The sequence below is a fragment of the Trypanosoma brucei genome, chromosome 11, assembly GCF_000210295.1.
Source record: "Trypanosoma brucei gambiense DAL972 chromosome 11, complete sequence".
Lineage (NCBI taxonomy): Eukaryota > Euglenozoa > Kinetoplastea > Trypanosomatida > Trypanosomatidae > Trypanosoma > Trypanosoma brucei.
Genome location: NC_026744.1, coordinates 2,144,887 through 2,165,141, shown reverse-complemented (window position 1 = coordinate 2,165,141; position 20,255 = coordinate 2,144,887). Strand labels below are relative to the sequence as shown.

The 20,255-nt window shown below is 41.9% G+C and overlaps 9 protein-coding genes across 9 annotated transcripts; all 9 read left to right on the top strand.

Annotated features, from left to right (window-relative positions):
- Positions 1–115: 115 nt before the first annotated feature.
- Positions 116–1,759, top strand: TbgDal_XI8920 (endonuclease/exonuclease/phosphatase, putative; the record flags this gene model as incomplete). Its single annotated transcript, XM_011781735.1, has 1 exon — positions 116–1,759. The coding sequence occupies one exon, from the start codon at positions 116–118 to the stop codon at positions 1,757–1,759; it is 1,644 nt and encodes a 547-aa protein (XP_011780037.1).
- Positions 1,760–6,582: 4,823 nt separating this feature from the next.
- TbgDal_XI8910 (hypothetical protein, unlikely) lies at positions 6,583–7,002 on the top strand (the record flags this gene model as incomplete). Its single annotated transcript, XM_011781734.1, has 1 exon — positions 6,583–7,002. One exon carries the CDS (start codon positions 6,583–6,585, stop codon positions 7,000–7,002), a length of 420 nt encoding a protein of 139 aa, XP_011780036.1.
- Positions 7,003–7,025: 23 nt separating this feature from the next.
- On the top strand, positions 7,026–7,586 carry TbgDal_XI8900 (T. brucei spp.-specific protein; the record flags this gene model as incomplete). The annotated part of the gene is made up of 1 exon (XM_011781733.1): positions 7,026–7,586. One exon carries the CDS (start codon positions 7,026–7,028, stop codon positions 7,584–7,586), a length of 561 nt encoding a protein of 186 aa, XP_011780035.1.
- Positions 7,587–8,129: 543 nt separating this feature from the next.
- Positions 8,130–8,447, top strand: TbgDal_XI8890 (hypothetical protein, unlikely; the record flags this gene model as incomplete). Its single annotated transcript, XM_011781732.1, has 1 exon — positions 8,130–8,447. One exon carries the CDS (start codon positions 8,130–8,132, stop codon positions 8,445–8,447), a length of 318 nt encoding a protein of 105 aa, XP_011780034.1.
- A 583-nt stretch (positions 8,448–9,030) lies between these two features.
- Positions 9,031–9,750, top strand: TbgDal_XI8880 (hypothetical protein, conserved; the record flags this gene model as incomplete). Its single annotated transcript, XM_011781731.1, has 1 exon — positions 9,031–9,750. One exon carries the CDS (start codon positions 9,031–9,033, stop codon positions 9,748–9,750), a length of 720 nt encoding a protein of 239 aa, XP_011780033.1.
- A 1,498-nt stretch (positions 9,751–11,248) lies between these two features.
- Positions 11,249–11,815, top strand: TbgDal_XI8870 (hypothetical protein, conserved; the record flags this gene model as incomplete). The annotated part of the gene is made up of 1 exon (XM_011781730.1): positions 11,249–11,815. The coding sequence occupies one exon, from the start codon at positions 11,249–11,251 to the stop codon at positions 11,813–11,815; it is 567 nt and encodes a 188-aa protein (XP_011780032.1).
- A 585-nt stretch (positions 11,816–12,400) lies between these two features.
- TbgDal_XI8860 (hypothetical protein, conserved) lies at positions 12,401–13,660 on the top strand (the record flags this gene model as incomplete). The annotated part of the gene is made up of 1 exon (XM_011781729.1): positions 12,401–13,660. One exon carries the CDS (start codon positions 12,401–12,403, stop codon positions 13,658–13,660), a length of 1,260 nt encoding a protein of 419 aa, XP_011780031.1.
- Positions 13,661–14,382: 722 nt separating this feature from the next.
- TbgDal_XI8850 (oxidoreductase-like protein) lies at positions 14,383–16,962 on the top strand (the record flags this gene model as incomplete). Its single annotated transcript, XM_011781728.1, has 1 exon — positions 14,383–16,962. One exon carries the CDS (start codon positions 14,383–14,385, stop codon positions 16,960–16,962), a length of 2,580 nt encoding a protein of 859 aa, XP_011780030.1.
- A 1,896-nt stretch (positions 16,963–18,858) lies between these two features.
- On the top strand, positions 18,859–20,193 carry TbgDal_XI8840 (Gp63-1 surface protease homolog, putative; the record flags this gene model as incomplete). The annotated part of the gene is made up of 1 exon (XM_011781727.1): positions 18,859–20,193. The coding sequence occupies one exon, from the start codon at positions 18,859–18,861 to the stop codon at positions 20,191–20,193; it is 1,335 nt and encodes a 444-aa protein (XP_011780029.1).
- Between the last annotated feature and the right edge of the window lie 62 nt (positions 20,194–20,255).

Genomic DNA, 20,255 nt, shown 5'->3' with positions numbered 1-20,255 from the left:
TATATATCAAGAAAAAAGAGAGAGAGAGAGAAAAAAAAAAAGAAGAGAAGTTGAACGCATAGGGAACGGGGGAAGGATAGGTAATTTTAAGACTTATTAGTGGGGCATTTCATTCATGTATACAACAATGCCTAACTCCCCACTTGCAATCCCGCATCATTTCCTCGATATCGGAAAGGATGAATCCAGTCCACCCATGACACGGAATGACACGAATTCTTCTGGACTCGCATCATTCCAACCAACTGATGACCAAGTGGCAGAAGGTTTCCCTTCGTTGGGAGTATCAACAGCATCACCGACTCATCGGACAACACTTCAGGAACGACGCGAAAAATTGCTCGGCGGGAGTTTTCTCAGTTTATGTGTCGAGACACTGCAGAACGATTGTCCAGAGGCCATTGAAGGGGATTGCAACAGCACTAGAACCGTCTTCCGTGGATGGTCCAAGACAGATTTGGGTGTCTCATCACAGGCATTGTCAAACAACGGAGTCGTTAGGCTTGTATGTTACAATATTTTAGCGCAGCGGTTTCTCTCCATGCAGCGCTATCCGCGCTGCCCTCCGTTTGCCCTCGCGGAGGACTACCGCTGTGGATTTGCAGAACAGGAGTTACTTCAGGCAGATCCTGACATCATTTTGCTACAAGAAATCAGTGTTGATGTGTTTGGGAAACCCGGCTTACTGGGCGAGAATTTGCGGGAAAAGCATGGCTTCATCGGTAACCATGTAGTGGTCACAGATTTGTCGGGCCGACCTCGCCATACAAGTTTTGATTCTTCAACTGACGGAGCTCAGGCCGTAGTTTTCCAAGAAGTGACCACTTCGTCTTCCAAGCCTTCCCCTTCAGGAACTGTGGAGAGCCGCCGTTCTAATGATGTCGCTGCTGAGAAAACGGTGGAGCCACCGCGGTCTGATTTGGAGGGTGTTGCTACATTTTTCTTGAAGGACCGCTTTGAGTTACTTGAAGTTATTCCCATTCGACTCAATGAAATAGCTAATGCTGATAAGACCCTCACACAAAGTGAACGACGGAGTTTGCGGAGAATGTCCCACAATGTAGCTCTTATAACCGTTTTGCGTGATCTGAACAAACCAAATGTAATATATGTGGTGTGCAACCTTCACCTCCTTTGGAGCGGCTCACGGTGCCAGTTGTGGCAGCTGCACCGCGTAATGAGTTATATTGAACAAGTTAAGGGGGAACACGAGAGTCACATAGAAAACTCAAATGGAGAGTGTCCAATCGTAGCAGTTGTGCTCGGTGGTGACTTTAACTCCGAGTCGTGGGAGCCGCCGATCGCGTATGCTTTGAACGGCTCGCTCCCCGAAAGCAGTAATGTTGGTGCATGGTGCGGAACACCTGGTAGGGAAACTGGTGCTTTTAGTCCTATTTCACGCGACACTGATGTTGATGTGGAAAATAGCAAATCAGGGACCCCAATGGTTGAATCGCCCTGTGGAGCGGGAGGTGGTGGTACATGTAGCGGTTTCACGGCCCCTGCAGCTGGGCACTCATTGGCTCTAACAGATGTTTATGAAATTTACAGGGAACGCCATCCGCGGCGTGTATCATTTGTGGATCCGGGAGATGGTGGTAAAGGTAAAGTATATGACCACATTCTCATAGACAAGAGGCATCTTGGTTGTACAGATGTGTTAAGGCTGTCATCAAGCACAAATCTTCCAGCACCAAACTGTCCGAGTGATCATTGCCCCGTGGGCGCCGTTATAGTTCCGCTGTGCTTACTCTCTTAAGGTGTCAGTTACCTTTTTTTTTTTTGTGGTATGTGTTTGTGATATTATTGATTTGGCCGATAAGAAACTCTTTTTTTTGCCGGTAAAAAATGCTTTTTGACCCTTTGCTTCACTAATACGCCGCAGGCTCGGCCGCTCCCCACTGACTGTTCCGCTTTCTTCTTTTCCTTTTTTTCCTTTTTCTTTTTTTTAAAAAAAAAGATAACTACACGCGCGCACGCCTTCGTCCTGTTTTGTCATTTTCTTTTGTTCTCTTTCTAAGTAACTATTCTTTTAGTGGGATGGTTTTACCTTTGTCGCTGTCGCTGTCGCTGTTAATGTTGATGTTGATGTTGATGCTGCTGCTGTTATGACTGCCACCGCTACCTGTTTTCTCTCCTTTTATAATGTTGTTGTTTTTTCTTTTTTTCTTTGTCTTCTGTGTTTGTCTCTTTGTATGTGTGTTTGTTCTTACCATGTGGATGGGAGTAGGAGGAGGAGGAGGGGAGGGAGAGGAGGGAAAAAAGAAGAATAACATGGCGGGGGATGAGGAGAAAAAAGAAAAGAAAAAAAAGAAAAGGAAAGATAAGTGTCAAACAACAGGAAAAAAAGGGGGGTTTCTTCTCTTTCTTCTCTTTCTTTCTTTTTTACCTTTTTGTTTTTTATTGTTGGATTTCCTTTTGCTTTCTTCTTGTCTTTATTTGTAAAATTCAAAAGTATGAGCGACCACATGTGAGAGAGAGGAGGAAGTTGGGAAGTTGTGTATCAGCCATTATTACTTTTCATTACTACAATTATGTTGTGAGGCGCTGAATTCTTTATTCATTTTTGTGATTCTTTTTTTCAAAAAAAATTCATTGCTTGCCGTAGTGATGGAGGCTTAGTCGTTATTGCTTTGACGAAACCACGCCCCTGCGGATTGTAAGGTTTTGAAGAAGTAAAAAAGAGGAAATTAAAAAGAAAAATAAAAGAAAAAAAACGCCTATTTTTGGTAATGACGTGGCATCGGAATTAATTCTTTTTCTTTTTCTTTTTTCCCTTCCCCTTTTCTTTTTTTCTTTTTTTCCCTTTCGCTTTCCCCGTGTTTTTAATCTTCACTACCACCTCCAACTTACGTCACTTTAGTGCCTCCTCATCCACCGACGCTGTGGTGACATTTATTGGAAACGAATCAACTTTTGTTTTCTTTTTCTTTTTAAAAAAAAATTAAAATAAGAAGAGAGAAAGAGGGGAAGAAAAAAGAAAACAAAAGAAACAAACAAATAAGCAAAAACAACAAAAAAAAAAGAGAGAGAGAGAAATGGGATGGGAAGGGAAGGGACTTCTTCTTTTTCCCATTCTTTGATATTTTCTTTCTTTTTCTTTTTGAAAAAAAAAAAGTCGTAATGGTTGCGTGCCAATTAATCACGAGTTGCGTGTTTGAAAATGTGTGGTTGCGCTTTCAGTTTGATATGACATGACGCAGGAGGTGGGGGGAAATGCGAAAATGGCCTTTAAAAAGTGTTTGTGTTTGTGTTTTTTTCTTTTCCCTTTTAAAAAATAAAAATAAAAATGTATACGAGTGTACGGATTCGGAATATGCACATGTTGCGCATGGAATATACGGTAGATGTATATATTTTCTGTATGTTTCATGTAGAGAAGTTAAAAGGAAGAGGGGGAAGAAAAAGGTTTGGATGGTGGTAATGGTAGAAGGAAAATTATTTAAAAATATATATATATATATATATATATATATATATATCTACTGGAGTGAAATCAAACAACAACAACAACAACAAAAAAGAACGACAAAGGGAATTTTTGTTTTCATATTTTGACATAATTTTGTATGATCTTATCTTTAGTCGCACACCAGCCTCCATTCTTTCCTTTTTTCCCCCTTTTTGGTTTTGGTTTCCCTTGCACATATTTCACACGCTCATCTGCATTGAGTGGTTTCCTCCGTCCTCGCTTCCATTATTTTACTTTTCTTTTCTTTACTTTTTTTTACTTTACTTTACTTTACTTTTATCTTCTTTATTTTGTCTTTCCCCTCCCTTTTTTTTTTGTTTCGGAGTTCCTCTTCTCGACAATTTCTTTCTTTTTTTTTTTAAAAAGGAAATGGAAAAGGAAAAGGAAAAGGAAAAGGAGAGCAGGGGAGGGGAGGGAGACGCCGCAGTAAAGGCATGCAAGCGTATACAAATACGAGTACAATTATATAATTAACGGCGATGTGCCTTCATATGTTGAGGGAAAAACAAATCATCCCCCTCCAAAAAAAAAAAAAGTAAAGAAAAGAAAAGGAGGAATGGAGAGGGGAAGTGAAGAAATAATAATGACAAGAGAGAAAAAGATGGAGAAAAGAAAAAGAAATAAGATCAAATGCACAAGCAGTTGAATAAAATGGAAAATTGACGGGATGTTTTCTTTTCTTTTTATTTCACTTTATTTCTTCTTGTTGTTGTTCTTACGTTTGTCTCCCATTTTCTCATCATTTTTTTTTTTTGACCAGGTGAAGTTTGAGCGCATGTAATGTGTGATGTGATGTGAGTTACCATTACAGTTGAGGGGAGGTGGGGGGGGGGGGCAGGAAAAAAAAAAAGGAAAGAAATAAAAGAAGGAAAGAAAGAATGTGTGGGAACAAAAGATGTAAATATACGGGTCCCGCATTTTTGACAAAACGGACAAACAAAAGGGAATGAAATAAATATATTGAAACAAAGAAAAGAAAACAAATTAATGATAACAAAATATATAATTAATTATTTTACAAAAAAAAAAAGAATAATAATAGAGCAGGGAAGGCATACACATATACACGTGTATGTTTTAATGTGTTTGTGTGTCTGTGCGCGCCGTGGTTTTTTCTTTTCCCCCCTTGTAAGTCACTATTAAAATTATTATTACTATTATTATTATTATTATTGTCGTTATTAATGTAGTTCATAATATCTTACTATTAACACTGTTATTATTATTGTTGTTGTTGTTGTTCTCGTTTGTTTGTTTGTTTGTTTGTTGTTTTTTTTGTTTCTTCTTTCTTTTGGTCCCACCATTTCCTCCTCCTTACTTTTTTTCGCACATATGTTTTCTTGTATGTACGTTGCGGCAAATTTTTTTTTTTTATAAAAGAAAAGAAAACTAATAATAATAATAACAACAATATTTATTGTTTTTATTGTTTTTTGTGTATATGTGTGAAAAATTACCATTTGCGGTTGGCTTTACATTTGCTGATTTGTGTGAAAAGGAGGTGGAGGAGGAGGGGGAGGGGGGGGGGGGGGGGCGACCCCCGTCATTTTTTTTTTTTTTTTACCGTTTTGACAACTTTCTGTTTTTTTTTTTTTTCTCCCCCCCACTTTATTGCGTGTGTACCTTTTTTTTTTTTTTTGGTGTCAATTACTGCGGTACAGATGTAAAAAAAAAAAAAAAAAAGTTGAAAAGCAAATTATACTGGCGTTTACGTAGTAGTAGTTGTTGTTGTTACTGTCATTATCCGCTTTGCGCGACTGTCCGTATTTTAAGGGAGGATTAAAGTTTTTTTTTTTTTTTTTAAAAGAAGAGATACGAAAGAATATGCAAATTATAAAAAAAAATAATGAGCGAAAAATAATAAGGGAAGAAATCGTCTTGACATTAATGCGGGGTCGGTTAGTGGATTAATGGATTATTATTTAGTGGCGGGTTAGGGCAATATACATATATAATAATATAATATAATATATATATATATATATATGTTTGTGTGTTTAGGAAGAAATTATGTATAATATAAGGGCGCGTGTAATAGTGATGGGGGAAACCTTATTTGCTAACATCTTTTTTTTATCTTTTTACGGTTTTACTTTGATTTCTGAAAAAAAATTTTTGTGTTCGTATTTGTAGTCATATATATATATATATATATGTGGCTTTGTTGTGTCGCATCGGTGTCGGTAACAGGAGGCAAGGCGTATTGTGAGGCTCAGTTGCAATTGTTGGGAATTATTGACGTGTTCGAGTAATATTTAAAGAAAAAAAAAAAGAAAAAAAATTTATTGATAGAATGAAGCGCAGCTGATGGTGCATGTAAAAGAGTTCGATAAAGTCGAAAATTTTCTTTTTGATCTTTTATTGTTTTTTTTTAAAAAAATGACGAGTACCTTGCCAGTTTCTGCAAAGGTGACAGTCCGCGGCAGGGGGTATGCCAAAGAAGTGACGTAAAAGAGGTGAGAAGAAAAGAAGGATTAAAAAAAGTAAAAAAATGAAAAAAAAATGAAAACAATAAAACTTACTTTGAAAAGGTGGCCAGTGGTTTCATCGTTGTTGTTTGCCGTAATCCTTTTTTACTTCTTTTTTACTTTTTTTTTTACTTTTTTTAATCCTTCTTTTCTTCTCACCTCCTTTCTTTTGCATTATGTGGCCCAAAGTTGGCAGTTGTTTCTGGATGGGGCATGGAAGTTGTTAGCTCTGTGATACCTCCTTTAGGCCATTTGTTGCTGTTGTTGTTGTTATCATCATTATTACCATTATTATAATAATTATTATATTTATTGTTACTTCTTATTGATGTTGTGTTTCGTTTGTTGTATTTATTTCTCTCTTTCTTTTTTTTTCAAAGTTCTTTTATTATCTCTCCTGTTTTTCTCATTACTAATTACTATTATTGCTGGGGTTGTTGCTTTCATTGTTTTATTTGGTACTTCTCACATGGGTACAATAAACAAAGAAAAACAAACAACAGTGATCACTTTGAATTTCACAGTTTTGAGGTTGTGAAGAAAGTCGACAAAAAAAAACAACAAAGAGCAAAATAATAAAATAATAATGAGAATTGCATTGGGTCAATTTAGTCATGAGGAGCTCGGTAATGAAATTGTCTGATGAAATTATCCAAACTGGGGCCAAATGTTGAAATATTGCGGGACGTACTTCGGGACAAGTTGTTAATAACCGCATGTATCTTCTTTTGTTTTCTTTTTTTCTTTTTGTTCGTTTTAGTTTCTTTTCGAACTCTTGTTTATACGACCTCCCCCGTCTCCTTTTTTTATCTCTTGCATGAGAGCGGCTCATTATTTGTTTCATTTTTCTTTTTTTTTTTTGGTTGTTGTTGTTGCAAATGGTGCGTTCCGGTGGGACGGAGGAGGAGAAATAATGGACCTTTTGGAGTTCCGCTTGTCTTTTCTTTTTTCTTTTTTCTTTTTTTAAAATTTACTTTGATGTTTTTTTTTTGTTCCTCACTCGTTTTCGGTGTGTTTTTTTTTCTTCTTACGTTTTTTTTTTTTCGTTTCTTACTTTTTTGAGAAGGTTTTTGGGGGAAAGGCACATGTGTTTATGTATGTATAGGAGGAGGGGAGGCGAGCTGTTAACCACTTGTTATTATCTCTTCATTTTACTCAAACTCGCGTTGCCGAATAATTCGTTTCATTCTTTTGTTTCCTTTTCTACTTTTGTTCAATGCCTCATGCGATTCCTTCTGTTTTTGCTGTACCGTTTCACTGCGTTATATGCCACACCACTTTTTTCTTTTTTTTTCTTTTTTATCTTTTCTGTTGCATATTCCCACCGCTTGCGTGTCCAGAAACTCGATTATACGCTTCACGCACGAATATTTGAATTAATACATCACAAACTGTTGCTTGAGGTACTGATTCAACCTGGCAATGCCGGTGGTATTCACCCACCCCCCTTCCCCTTCCCCTTCCCCTTTGTTTTGTTTTTTTTTTCGGTTTTACGGGCGTTTTTTTATAAAAAATTTGCGCTTAGGATACTGCTTGAAGTGTTTTGTTTTGTTTTGTTTTGTTTGAGAAAATATGTTATACATCATACATATAATATGCACAACAAAACAGAGTGCTATTATTATTATTATTGTTATTGTTATTAATTCATGTACATATGTGTGTGTTTGTGTTTGTGTTTGTTTGCTTGGTTTGAGAGTGTAGGTTTAGGAGAACAAAAAGTAACTAATAATACACAGATATTTCGGTTTGTACCGTTGAATAAACGAAAAAAAAATCCAAAAGGAAATAAATGAAAAAAAGGAGTGCAGGAGGCACTTAAACTCTTTCTTTCCATCCTCCCCTGTTTTACCCGCTTTTTTGGTCGTTTTTTTTTTAATTGCAATTCGTGTGTTTTTTGTTTTTTGTTTTTTTGTTTTTTCTACTCATTGCACTTACTATTGTTTCCATTTATTGTGGTTGGGAGACTAGCGGGTTGCGAGTGGTGGCAAACCCCAGTGGAGGAATTATTTTTCGTTTGTTTCGTCATTCACTTGAGTTGTGGATGGCTGCGGTCATTCGCATTTTTTCTTTTTTTTTCTTTTCTTTGCGTACAGAGGTACGGAGGAAGGTGTGTGTGGGGAGGGAGTCAATAAATACATGTAAATATATTTATATATTTATATATTTGCGTATTGTGGAGATAAGCCATGGGCTTCGATATTCATTTTTGTTCCGTCTTTTTCTTCTATTTTTCGTTGTTGTTTGTTTGTTTGTTTTTACCATTCATTATTCTCCGTTCAACATTAAACGAGTTTATTGAACTGTGGGGATGTAGCTGTTCATTACCACTTGTGCCCGTCACCCCCCCCTCCAACGCGCTTCATTCCTCTTTCTGTTTTTCTTTTTCTTTTTTAAAAAAAAAAAACAACAAATTCCCGCCACTTCCCCACATTACGAAAAAAACACAAACACACGTATGCCGCAAAAAAAAAAATCCCTCTGCTTCTTTTCTTCATGATCCCTGAGCATGATGGTAGCCTTTCACCCACCACGAAGAGCATTTAATAAATTTACGTTTCTTTTTATTATTTATACTAATAATTTCTACGTTCTTTCACTATCTTCTATTTAACGGTTCCTCTCATTTCCTCCCCTCCCCCTCTCATTTCCCCTCTTTTCACACTCCTTTTCTTTATTTTCCTTCTCCCTTCCAGTCACTTTGTCCTTCACGCTTATGCGCGGGGTTATTATATTTCTTTTTCTCTTTTTCTCTTTTACCCTCAATCTTCTCAATTGCACACCCCTTCAGCTTCCTTACTGCGTTATTAGTGCAAACATTATTAATTAAGGGAAAAAGGAAGGAAACTCAAGGTTTTAGGCAACATTATTATTATTATTATTATTATTTTGCTTTCATAAGACCCCTTTGAAGGCCATACATATTAACATATCCATAGACAAAAAGAAAAGGAACAGAGGTCCAAAAGGGTGGAATAACTTGTGCGTGTGGAAGTTTTTTTTACTAGGAAGCAAAAAAAAAAAACAACAACAACAACAACAACAAAACAAAACAACACAAGCAACAAACAAACGAAAAACAAAAAAAAAATGGCGACGGAACAACACCAGCAACAGCGGCAGAAAATGTTAAATTCTAAAGATTTGGAAAATGCTCTCGACTACATTGCAACATTTGGGAGGCCACACAAACAAGATGAGACACTTCCGCTCTTCAACTACATTTTTGATTTGAAAGATAAACTCATTGGCCGAATGTCCTCCCATGAGGATGTCCGCATGTTTGTGGAGAGCGATGCGGGAAGGCGCATGTCGGAAGGACTTGTCAAGGCGCTGGACGCCGATGGTGATGGACATGTCACGCCACGGGACCTTCAAACCATTTACGAAAGCAAACTAAAAGGAGCAATTCGTAACAACAGCGACACTCTCGACACGGTAATTCCATGGGCTGGTCAATGGTTGGTTGGTATTGGCTCCGGATACCTCACCGGTCGCGTTATTCGACGCGTGTATGCGAGGAAATATTTCATTACACTGGCCGGAGCCACCGTCTACACCGGTTTGCAATTTTTGGCGCAGAGGAATTTTATCGAGAAACAGCTGCTGGAGGCGGCTTTCAAGCGAAAGGTAAAAGAACTTGCTGATGCCAATGGTGATGGTGTGGTAAATGCCGACGACTTAAGTTATCTTGTGGAGAATCGAATGCGACATGTGTCAACAAAACTCGGATTCGGTGGAGTTGCGCCGGGGGTTTTGGGTTATTTGGCGCTCGCTGTCGGTATGCGGCGGGGACTGCGTCGTGTATGAAGGTTCCGTGAGCTCGACATTAACAACACACGGCAGGGGAGAAACGGGGTTTTTTTTTTCCGAAAGAAATTTTAGAAAAAAAGAAAAGAAAAGAAAAGAAATAATGACGGTAACAGCAAAACAGCCCCAAAGGGGGCGTAACAAAAAATAAGAAAGGTAACCCTGTTGGCGTGTGCGGTTGTGTCTCGTAGTGTTTTTGTTTCTTTCACTGGCTGTGATGTTTTGTTCTTTTTTTTATTTCTTGTATTATTGCTTTGATTCAACAATCACGCCATTGTATTGTACCCAACGTATATTATTATATATAATTGTTTAAGTGTTATTTGTACATATTCGATTAGGTTGGTCATTTTTCTTCCCTTCCACCTCACTCCGCTTTCAATTCCCCTTTCCAATTCTAACCCGACAATTATTTTTTTTTTAATTCCCCCTTTTTCTTGAACTCATGTGGTTCCTGATGGAGGAGGGAGACGCAAGCACCATTTGTATTTGTGACTGAGCCCGTACTGAGGGTTAATGCTTTGACCTGGGCGAAAAGCTGTTTTTTAAGCGATGCGTATAAAAAAGGATTCAAGATGGAAATTAGGGGAAGAAGGAGAATTAACTACAAAAAATTTATGCGGCGGTTGATGTGACTGGGAGTGTCTTCGTCTTAATTGTTACTGTCGTGTGTTGAGGTCAGGAGGAATTTCTTCTTCCTTTTTTTTTCCTTCGCTTTTCTTCTTTACTTGTACCGAGAGTAAACCACAGGTAAAGTCAAATTTGTCTATGGTTACCCTGTAATTGCCCCTTAATGTAATCACATTTAAATACAAATACCTGTGTGCATACGTTTATATTTATATATGGAGGCTGATGTATTGCCATCCGTTTTTTTAAAAAATATTTTAACCGCTTTTTTTTGTTCTCTTTTTTTTTTCCCCCCTCTTTTTTGCCTTGTGAAAGAGTATGTGGTGTGTCTTGAACTATTTACTGTACGCTTTATATACTTGTACCACCGTTTACTGTTCAACCATAATGTATGCAGAGGGAGGAGTTGCACCTTTCATCCCATGCTTTTTCGTGCTTGCGTGTACGCGTTCACTCGGTTTGTACCTTTGGGAAGTGCAACTTGCCACTGGAAGTTTTCTGCTTCAAGTGAAGTGTGTGATGTTTTTTTCTCTTGTCGATGGGTGTGGGAAAAAAAAAGAAAAAAAGAAACCATCCCCACTTTGCTTCTTCTTCGTTTTTGTTCAACCTTATTTTCCTTCCAGTTGAAAACGACTTTATAGACAGAAAAGAATCTTTTTTTTTTTTTTTGTAGGGTAGAGGGGAGGTATCGTGCCCACAGCATTAGGAAGTGACAGGTTGAGCGCGCGCCTTTGAGCCTCCGTGTTCTTTAGCGCTTCTCCTCTCACAGTCTCGCCTCTTTCTTTTTTCTTTTCTTTTTTTTTTGGTGCCGTTTAAAGTGCTTTGGCATTCCATAACATAACTTCTGGGAAGTTACACACGTTGCAACATGCAAGTGACAGAAACGGTGCTTGCGAGGGCTGTAATTAAGCGGCGCTCGCCACAGTTATGGGGTGCGCCTGGGGCACCGATCATTCGCATGCGTGGACATCATGTTGTATGGAAATTCCAGTCGTACGATCTCGTAGTGGAGCACACACACAAGCGGCGCAACTCCGATATTCGATTGCTGCATTATCTTGGAAAGCACTGCCCACACCCGCAGAAGTCTCTTTGGTCCCCTGATACCCCTGTGGCACAGGACCGTCACTTGTTTATGTTAACAACGGTGGATATCGATGCCTTTAAGTATTGGTTTGGTGTTAAGCGATGCCGATTGTCGATGAAACCATGGGCACTTCTGGCGAAGGCGGGGTTGCTTCCCCCTTCATTAACGCAAAACTCGAAAATTATGCCAAAGCCACTCTTCGACAAGGAAAGTTTGATGCGATATTATCTTGCGAACCGGAAAGATGAGGATGTTATGGCCAGGGAAAAATATTTGAATTATGAGAATAGCATGGTTAAGACTGAGGAAGAACGCGCTGCAGAGCGGCCGGTGGCGCCGTATCTTTAGCATCCACAAATGCACAGATCAAAGCATTGGTTCTCTGCCAGGAGTGAGGTATGATACGGTGTTTTCTATCCTTCCATCCTTCGTTTCCCTCAGGGAGCATGTTCAAGGCTTTATCCGCATCCAAGTTCACTTTTCCGGCTTCTGCGCTCGCTACATGAATATATATGTCTGTTTACTTTTGATATATGCCAGACGACATCCGAAGCGGCTGTGAGGGATGAGACATATCGACAGTCCTCCCCCCAATCACCTGCCACTTATCACTTTTCACCATCAATATCTCAGCGCACTCGGTTCGTTACACACCTCATGGTACACTGATTTTTTTTTTTTTCACTTGTATTGTGCGTCTTTTTTGATTGACTGCCCATATATATATATATATATATATATATATATATATGTATTTATTTATACCATTTTCCCCTATTGGTGTCTAAGGGTGGTTAATACTATCGCACAAGTAGAAGAGTGAGTTAGTCACATAACGAGTAATCATTAATCGGTAAACTTGTCGTGTTGCTGTCGAAAAGGAGCAAGGGAGGCGAGAACAAAATAGGAGGAGGGAAAGTTATAAAGTGTGGTATGGAGTCGCCGATCAACCCAGAAATTTGGAAGTTCCTCTTCCGTGGAGGTGTCGCGGCCCTCTCCTTCGCCTCTCTATTTTCACTTTACCACGAGCGGTACGACCTTCTATCATCACTGGATGCTGACTTCAAAGCAATTAGTACGGCTCAGACGGGATGTGAGAGCGAGACTGCCATTGCCAAAATCGTTTCCAAAATAAAGGAAGAATCCGCCCAGAAGAAAGGTATGACTCGCCTCTCTGCTGAAAGACATGGCTCCACACTTGTGCGTCTCGCCGCCTTGCAGAAAGATGGCTCCAACGCGACTGTTGTAAGAGCGGCGATCAAGGCACTTGTTGTCATTTTCGGCGCCGACGCAGCGGGCCATCGAAAGTTGTACATGTTGGGCGGTTATCGTACTCTTCTTACGACACTGAGCGAGGCACACCGACAGGGGTTGCAACCACTTCTCGAAGAGACGGCGGAGGTTTTGCACACACTCACGCGTGTAGACGATTCGGAGGTTATACTCGACACGGATGTCTCTGTCGGGTCAGAGGGAGCTTATGCGTTGGCTCGCATTCCAGCAACCGTGAAGATGCTCCGTGTGCTGAATCCACAGAGCTCAATTGTGCTCCTCAGCTCCCTTACAGGCATATTTGCAAATGTCTGTGCACTACGCGCTGGTGCTGTTGTGATTGGGCGCGGACTTGATGGGCACAGCGGAATTTCGTATTTCTTGCGCCTTCTCCAGCATAACAATCAGGGTGTTGCGGAACATTGCATCATGACGATCCGCTACCTCGCTCGATCGGGCATAGGCCACGCAGAGTTGGCAGAGGAGGAAAACCTCTGCCGGCTAGCCGAAAACTTTTCCGCAACAAGTGATCCACGTATAATCAATTCCGTTCTTTCAATTCTGTTGGTTATGTTCGACAGCAAAGAAGGGCCGAAGTTTTTCCATAACGTGGCGGAAAAGACAGACATAATTTCCACCATGTTCGAAATTTGGTGCCGTGCGTCAGACAAGGTCCTGCGGGATCGTGCTGAGGTGCTCGTGCAACTTCTATCGCATGTACCACAGTGCACAAGCAAGGTGCAAAGGTATTTGGAGCGTTACCGTTCGCAGATCGCGGAGCGCCGCATGGCGGATGAAGAAGCAAGGCGAAAGCAGCTGCAACAGATGCGGCAGAATCAAATGATGCAACAGATGATGTTGGAAAATATGGGTATGGGAGGGGGAATGGATTTAGCGGCAATGATGGGTGGCGGCATGTAATGTTAAAGAAGTATGGAGGTAGTGGCTAGCGGGAGCCGATGTGATGATGTCTTCGCTGTTGTTTTGTTGGTCAACGGGGGCACTTCATTTGCCAGGCGTGTTTGTGAGCGGAATGGTTGTTGTGATCAAGGAAGGGAATAACATGTTGTGGGCTCAGTAATTTGATGCGGCGTATCGCTTCGATTCAGATTAGGAGGCATTTGGTGGCAGTCGGCAAATGTTTGTCGGTTTTACTTTTTCCCCTTCGTTTCATCTTTTTTTTTTTTTCTTAGTCCACTGCAACCCTTCGCGACCTCGTGGCGGTATCAAGCAGACAGAGCTTTTTGGTGAGGGTTTGTTATGTTTGTGCAGATCTTCCATCAAGTGTAAAGTGATTCGCTACTTTATTTACGTATGAAATGTGCATCGTCCGGGGAAAAATAATGAGTCAAAAAAGGGCACTGCACGGTTGCATTCATTCTGCAGCTGCGCGTGTGTGTATAAACGGTTGAGTAAGTGAAACGATAAAATAACGGAGTCCTTAACGCCTATAGGTGGATTAACGCCGAAGGACAGTCGCTGTTTCTGGTTATTCTTTCTCTCTCTGCCTGAACAACTTCTCTGTATCTTATTTTGGCTTCTACTTATTTCTTTCGCCGGATATCGCCCACTTCTTCCTTTTGGTTTTGCTTGTTGAATATCGCAAGGTAATCGGTGGTAAACCGTCCCCGGAGGTTGACTCAATGAGTGACGGGGATGAGGGAAAGTCTTTACCACAGGAGGCGGCAGGAGAGGAAATGACGTTAGCGGCACGTGAGGCGCGTTGGGGGTTTACATTGGATGAGCTTCATGCTGCAACAAAAGTTGTTCGTACCCTTTTTCACGATCCATCACTTTTTGTCGGGGATCCGTACCTGCACGAGAGCAGACTGTACACGATGATTACACGAGACCGCAAGACAAAGCGTGAGAACCGTGACGTGTACAAGGCTATTATGAATGAGGAGAAGAGTTATCGTAAGCGTTATAAACGTATGCAAGACATTGAAGCGATTCGTCGCACCGAAATGAAGCGTGAAAGGGAGGAGGCTCTCTGTCTCCTTCAGCAGCAGGAAAATGAGGGATCTGATCGGGTTGTGTCGCTTATTCGTGACCGTGTGAGCGGTCCTGCGGATACCGTTGACGGGCAAGGCGCTAGAAGGAGTGAGGATTGCCATGACGGCTTGTCCACCCGCGATCGTCAGATAATATCACAAATTGGTGCGTTTGAGAATATTATACGTCTTGAAGCAATGTACACTGCGGGTTCCGCTGCGATGGATTGGGCTGCTGCCTCACATCTTGTGGCTCAGGTTTACCGCTACTTACCGCATTCGTTTGGGACGCAAATGCCCCCCGTTCTTATTGGTGGTTCCGCACCACCGGGAACTGATTTGTTGCAGCAGGAGATGTATACAGCAACGATAAAGCTTCGGATTGCAAGACTCTGCGGTGAACTCTTCACGCTTGGGGGAAACGATGACAATGATGACGAAAACATGAATGGCATCAGTGGGGGCAGCAATAATCGTGATTGTGGGGGAAAAAAAGCTGGTGAACTCGTGAGCGGTATTCCTTCTGATGAGGACATAGTTGTGGCCGATTCAGGGGCAATGCGAGACCTTACCTGCCTCCGTAATTGCGGTACGTTGGATCGTGCATCTGTTGATGTGGTAAAGGCATTAAAACATAACCTTCCCGTAACAGATGCCCTTCACGTGTTTGAACGTGCAGTTAGTCGGGGGGAACCAATTGATCTGTTCGTGACCAACGACAGTGTTGGCACGCTCACCAGCCCCGACGCAAAGGCAGGTGGAAATGGAAGCGGTGTTCAGTGGTCAGTTGATGCGTCCCTCAACTTATTTATAGCTCGTAGGTTGTACAGTAAGCGACGTTACCGTGAATTGGGGGAGTCACCTTCCGATTTTCCAACACGGCCACCGGTGTCGGATGATGAGGAACCCGACAGTTTTTCTGTCTTCCAAGATATACAACAGTATGTGGCCGGTCGTCCTATACCTTGTGATGAAGCACTGCAGCTTAGTCGAACCATTGCATGCCACACCTGTCGTGTGCGGTATGATAAGTTGCACCCGTATTATTACAGTATGTGCCACTTGTGTGGCGAGTATAACTTCAACAAGCGTTTGATGACTCGGGATTTGCGGGGAAAGGTTGTGCTGCTCACGGGTTGCCGCATTAAAATCGGCTTTGCCATGGCACTTTCCCTTCTGAGGTGTGGTGCGGAATTAATAGGCACCACTCGCTTTGCTCATGAGGCAGTGGCACGGTTTCAAAGAGAGGCGGACTACTGTGTGTGGGCGCACCGGCTTCATCTCTTTTCGCTGGACCTGCGTGACATGTGGCTGGTCACTCAGTTCTGTGCCTTTGTAATGCAGAAGTTTGGGAAGTTATTTGCGATAATCAACAACGCTGCGCAGACAATCGCGCGAACGAGGGAGTACACGAAGCATTTACGGCATGTGGAATCGCATCCCCCTCTAGACCTGCACAAGACACTATACGAGGACGCGGCATCCAGGGAGTGGCACCAGTATTTTCTTAGTCACTCGTCGGTAACGATTGGAGAGCCGCTGCATATTGAACATCACCCTCAGCAGCAACCTTTTCTGGACGAGAGGATTACCACAGGTGACGCTACGGCCTACTATAACACCAACGCAACTGGTCACAGCGGTGTTCTGGTTGCTATCGCGAGATCACCTCTTGTTGTGGGTTCCTCAAAATCTTCTGTTTTTGATCGTTACGACACGGCTGCTGAGGAGAGCGACCACCGCGTGACGAACTCGTGGGTTATGAAACTGGCAGAGGTGCAAGGCAGCGAAGCAGCAGAGGTTATGGCCATAAATGCTCTCTCACCCTTTATCATCAACAGTAAGCTTAAACCCGCACTCCTAAACCGTACTGGTGATCCGGTGGCGGATGAGCCACGCTTCATCATCAACGTTTCCGCTATGGAAGGACAGTTCTACCGGTTCAAGCAGGTGACACATCCTCACACAAACATGGCAAAGGCGGCTCTCAATATGATGACGAGAACTAGTGGTGAGGATTATGCTCAAGATGGAATTTATATGAACTCCGTAGACACGGGTTGGATTACAGATGAATCACCAAAGGCCAAAAAGGAGCGACGCGCGGACCAGCATCAGCTGTGTCCTTTGGACGAGGTCGATGCCGCTGCTCGGTGCTTAGATCTCATTTATAGTGATCGCAAAGTATATGGAAAGTTCTTCAAGGATTTTAGGGAAATACCTTGGTAGGACGAGGGCGTGAATTACATCGAATCTGCTCAACCAGTTGACAGCACCACGTCAAAAGGCTAAGAAGAAGAAATGGAAAATCAACAAGTCTGTTTGCAAACTGCATAGCTACAATGGGAGTAAGGAGGTTTAGGTTTACACAATGGGGAGGTGACCGTACTACATCCCTGCTTTAAAATTAAGTAACCCGCCATGATAAAAGGTGAAGCACTATCAGCACGTTGTGACGTGTCAGTGCCGATATGCGCAGCCGAAACCCTCGTATTCGCTAACGCCAGTCAGGCGTTACTTTTCCACAACAAGACCGATTAATAATGTATGTGACGCACGGTGTCTAAAATAGGGGTTACCTGCGTGCTCTGCGCTTGGGTTCCTGAACACAGGAGCAGTTCACCACAAAAGGACCCTGCGTTCTAACTCTGTCACTACTGCTCGACAACCATTCTCAGGTCTTCTGTCCCATTCTCATTCTCATTCTTACTTTTGCTTTCTTTCTCATTTTCTTTTGCAAGATATTTTTAGTTTCTCGCATGATATCAAACACGGTTGCTGCGACGTTTAGCATGCTGCGAACACGTTACGGTTTTCTAACGAGATACTTGTTTCGTAAGGTGTTTCGATGTAAAGGAGGGTTGATTCAGTTCTCGTTATGTTTTGTTTAGATATCATACTGTATGGTATACTAAAATTAGTAATAATATATGAATATATCCTTTAAGAGAGAGTTAACTTGTAGCGATACATCTGTGTTTGTTGTTATTTTTGGAGTTCCGAGTCCCAACCATGAGTTACAGAGAGGTCTCTATGGAAGTGCTCGCATAATGCAATCTTGTACCTTATGATGAGAAGACACGTTTACCTGACACCTCTTCTGATTTAACATTGACGAGTAACGACTGCTAACAGTTATCCCTGTCTGACAACATTCGTTTCCTTCCCTTTCCCTTTCCCATATTCCTCTGCCCTCCCCTTGTTGATTCCTTCCCTTTTACAATATGTGGTAACTATGTCTGTTGTGCGTGATGTTCAACAACCGCAATCACTCCGATACCTCTGATAGTATTGTTTGATTGACACCGTTGCGTACTGATGTGACAGCAGGTTATATATCCTATACACACGCATGTGCTGTATTTTGAGACGCGGTTACTGTGCAGTGATATGCCTATTTTTTCATGCTTGAGTATAGCTTTGGTTGCATTATCAGTAGCACACACACATTAATATTTTGTGTGTTGTTACATTTCTAACTCTGACCATACATATCTTCCTATGGCTTTACATTCCTATTTCTATTTCCTTTTCTTATTCTATGTATGTAGTTACTATCCTGAAAGTTAAGGCTTTGCAAATACCTATTGATACGCTTGAGTGTATATATGACAGTGATTATGTACCCTCGTTATATCATTCCCTTTTTACTGGGTTTGATATTATGTGGTGATGTGACTGAAGGCAATATCCCACCGCATCGGTGTGACTTCGGCAAGTTGATGAAAAACATGAGTGTGCGGGAGCCTCCAGTGGTGGGTGAGCCTCGAGTACCTAAAGGAGATCTGGTGCATGCGATTGTTACGAGTTCAACGGCAGGATGGCATCCCATTAGGTTTAAAGTTTTTAAATCGGACATAAATGACCGGAGAAAATATTGTGGAAGTGTCAGTGATGTTCGCTTTAACTTTAGGGATACCTACTACCAGTGTACAGCTCATTCCTTACTAACTACGAAGAAGAGAGCTCTTCTCTCTGCGGTTATAACGCATGCATTGAAGATGCACAGCGACCGCCTCATGGTACATCCGGTGAAGGATCCAATTAAGGTTCATAGAAAGCAGTCATTTTGCAAAAACTTCAATTCCAAAGCATCACTACACTACAGGTGTCTCCGGTGCTGATATGGTGTTGTATGGTGCCGCTGGTCCAATGGGTTCACCTGCAGCATGGGCAGGTCCGTGTTCGAGGTATAGGGGTCAACGCCCTACTGTTGGTGTTTTCAATATTGGACCTGAAGTGCTGACTTCTCATGATAGTAGTATGCGTGTGACGGCACATGAAATAGCTCATGCTCTTGGGTTTGGTTTTGATATCATGGAGGAGCTGAAGCTTGTGGAAAAGAGGAATGACATCCGTGGTAAGAATGATGTATGGGTTGTGACATCACAAACTGTGGTGAAGAAGGCTCGGGAATTTTATGGTTGCAATGATATCACTGGTGTGGAACTGGAGGATGAAGGTGGTGACGGTACGAAAAACTCACATTGGGAGCGTAGGATTGCAATGGAAGAGATGATGACTGGTGTAAAAGGCAGCGATGGAGGCCGTTATAGTGTGCTAACTATGGCATTATTTGAGGATATGGGTTTTTACAAAGCCAGATGGGGAACTGAAGAAGAGATGCATTTTGGTAAGGGACGAGGCTGTGATTTTCTGAAAAAGAAATGTATAGAGAATGGAAGGAGCAACTTTCCTGATGTGTTTTGTACGTCAAAGTTCACAGACACTGAAATGTTTTGTACATCTGATCGTGGTGGGCTGGGGTCGTGTGCCATTCAGACACATGAGTCTCCAATACCTGAGCAATATCGATACTTTTCAGATAAATATAAGGGTGGACCCGGTGAACTGCTTGATTACTGCCCTTACATACGTCTCTTCTCGAATACTGGCTGCACTAATGGTCGTCGCAACGCAATGCTGGGAAGCCGTGTTGGACCTAAGTCACGGTGTGTGAAAGGAACTGGTCTGAGGGTAAGAAATATATTGAATGCCATAGCTGATATTTGTGTTGAGGTGAATTGTGAGCCAGATACTCTTCGGGTGCGTTTTGTTGATGATAACCGCTGGCATAATTGCCCTGAGGGAAGTAACGTGACATCTAATGTGACATTCTCCAGCGGTTCTATTCAGTGTCCTAAAAAGTCTGAGTTGTGTGCCTCGAAGGTAATAAAGCATGTCACTGTCGCTTCCGCGGTGGCATCCGAAGGATCTTCCGCAGGGTCGTCTGAAGGATCTTTCGCACCCCCCTTTGCAGAGCCGTTTACAGGGTCTTCTGCAGGAAAGTCCGAAGGGGTTATCGAAGTGCCCTCTGAAGAATCTTCTGAAGAGACTACGGCGGGGTCTTCCCCTGAGGATTCTACAGATACGGAAGAATTGACGGGTACATCATGGGCTTTACATTCAAGTTATTTGATGCGGAATTTGCTACTCCTTGTTTCTTGTTTTTCCTTATAATAATATGATGCATAAGCGGCACTCTTACTGCAATTACTTTATGATACCTTTCTTATGAGAAT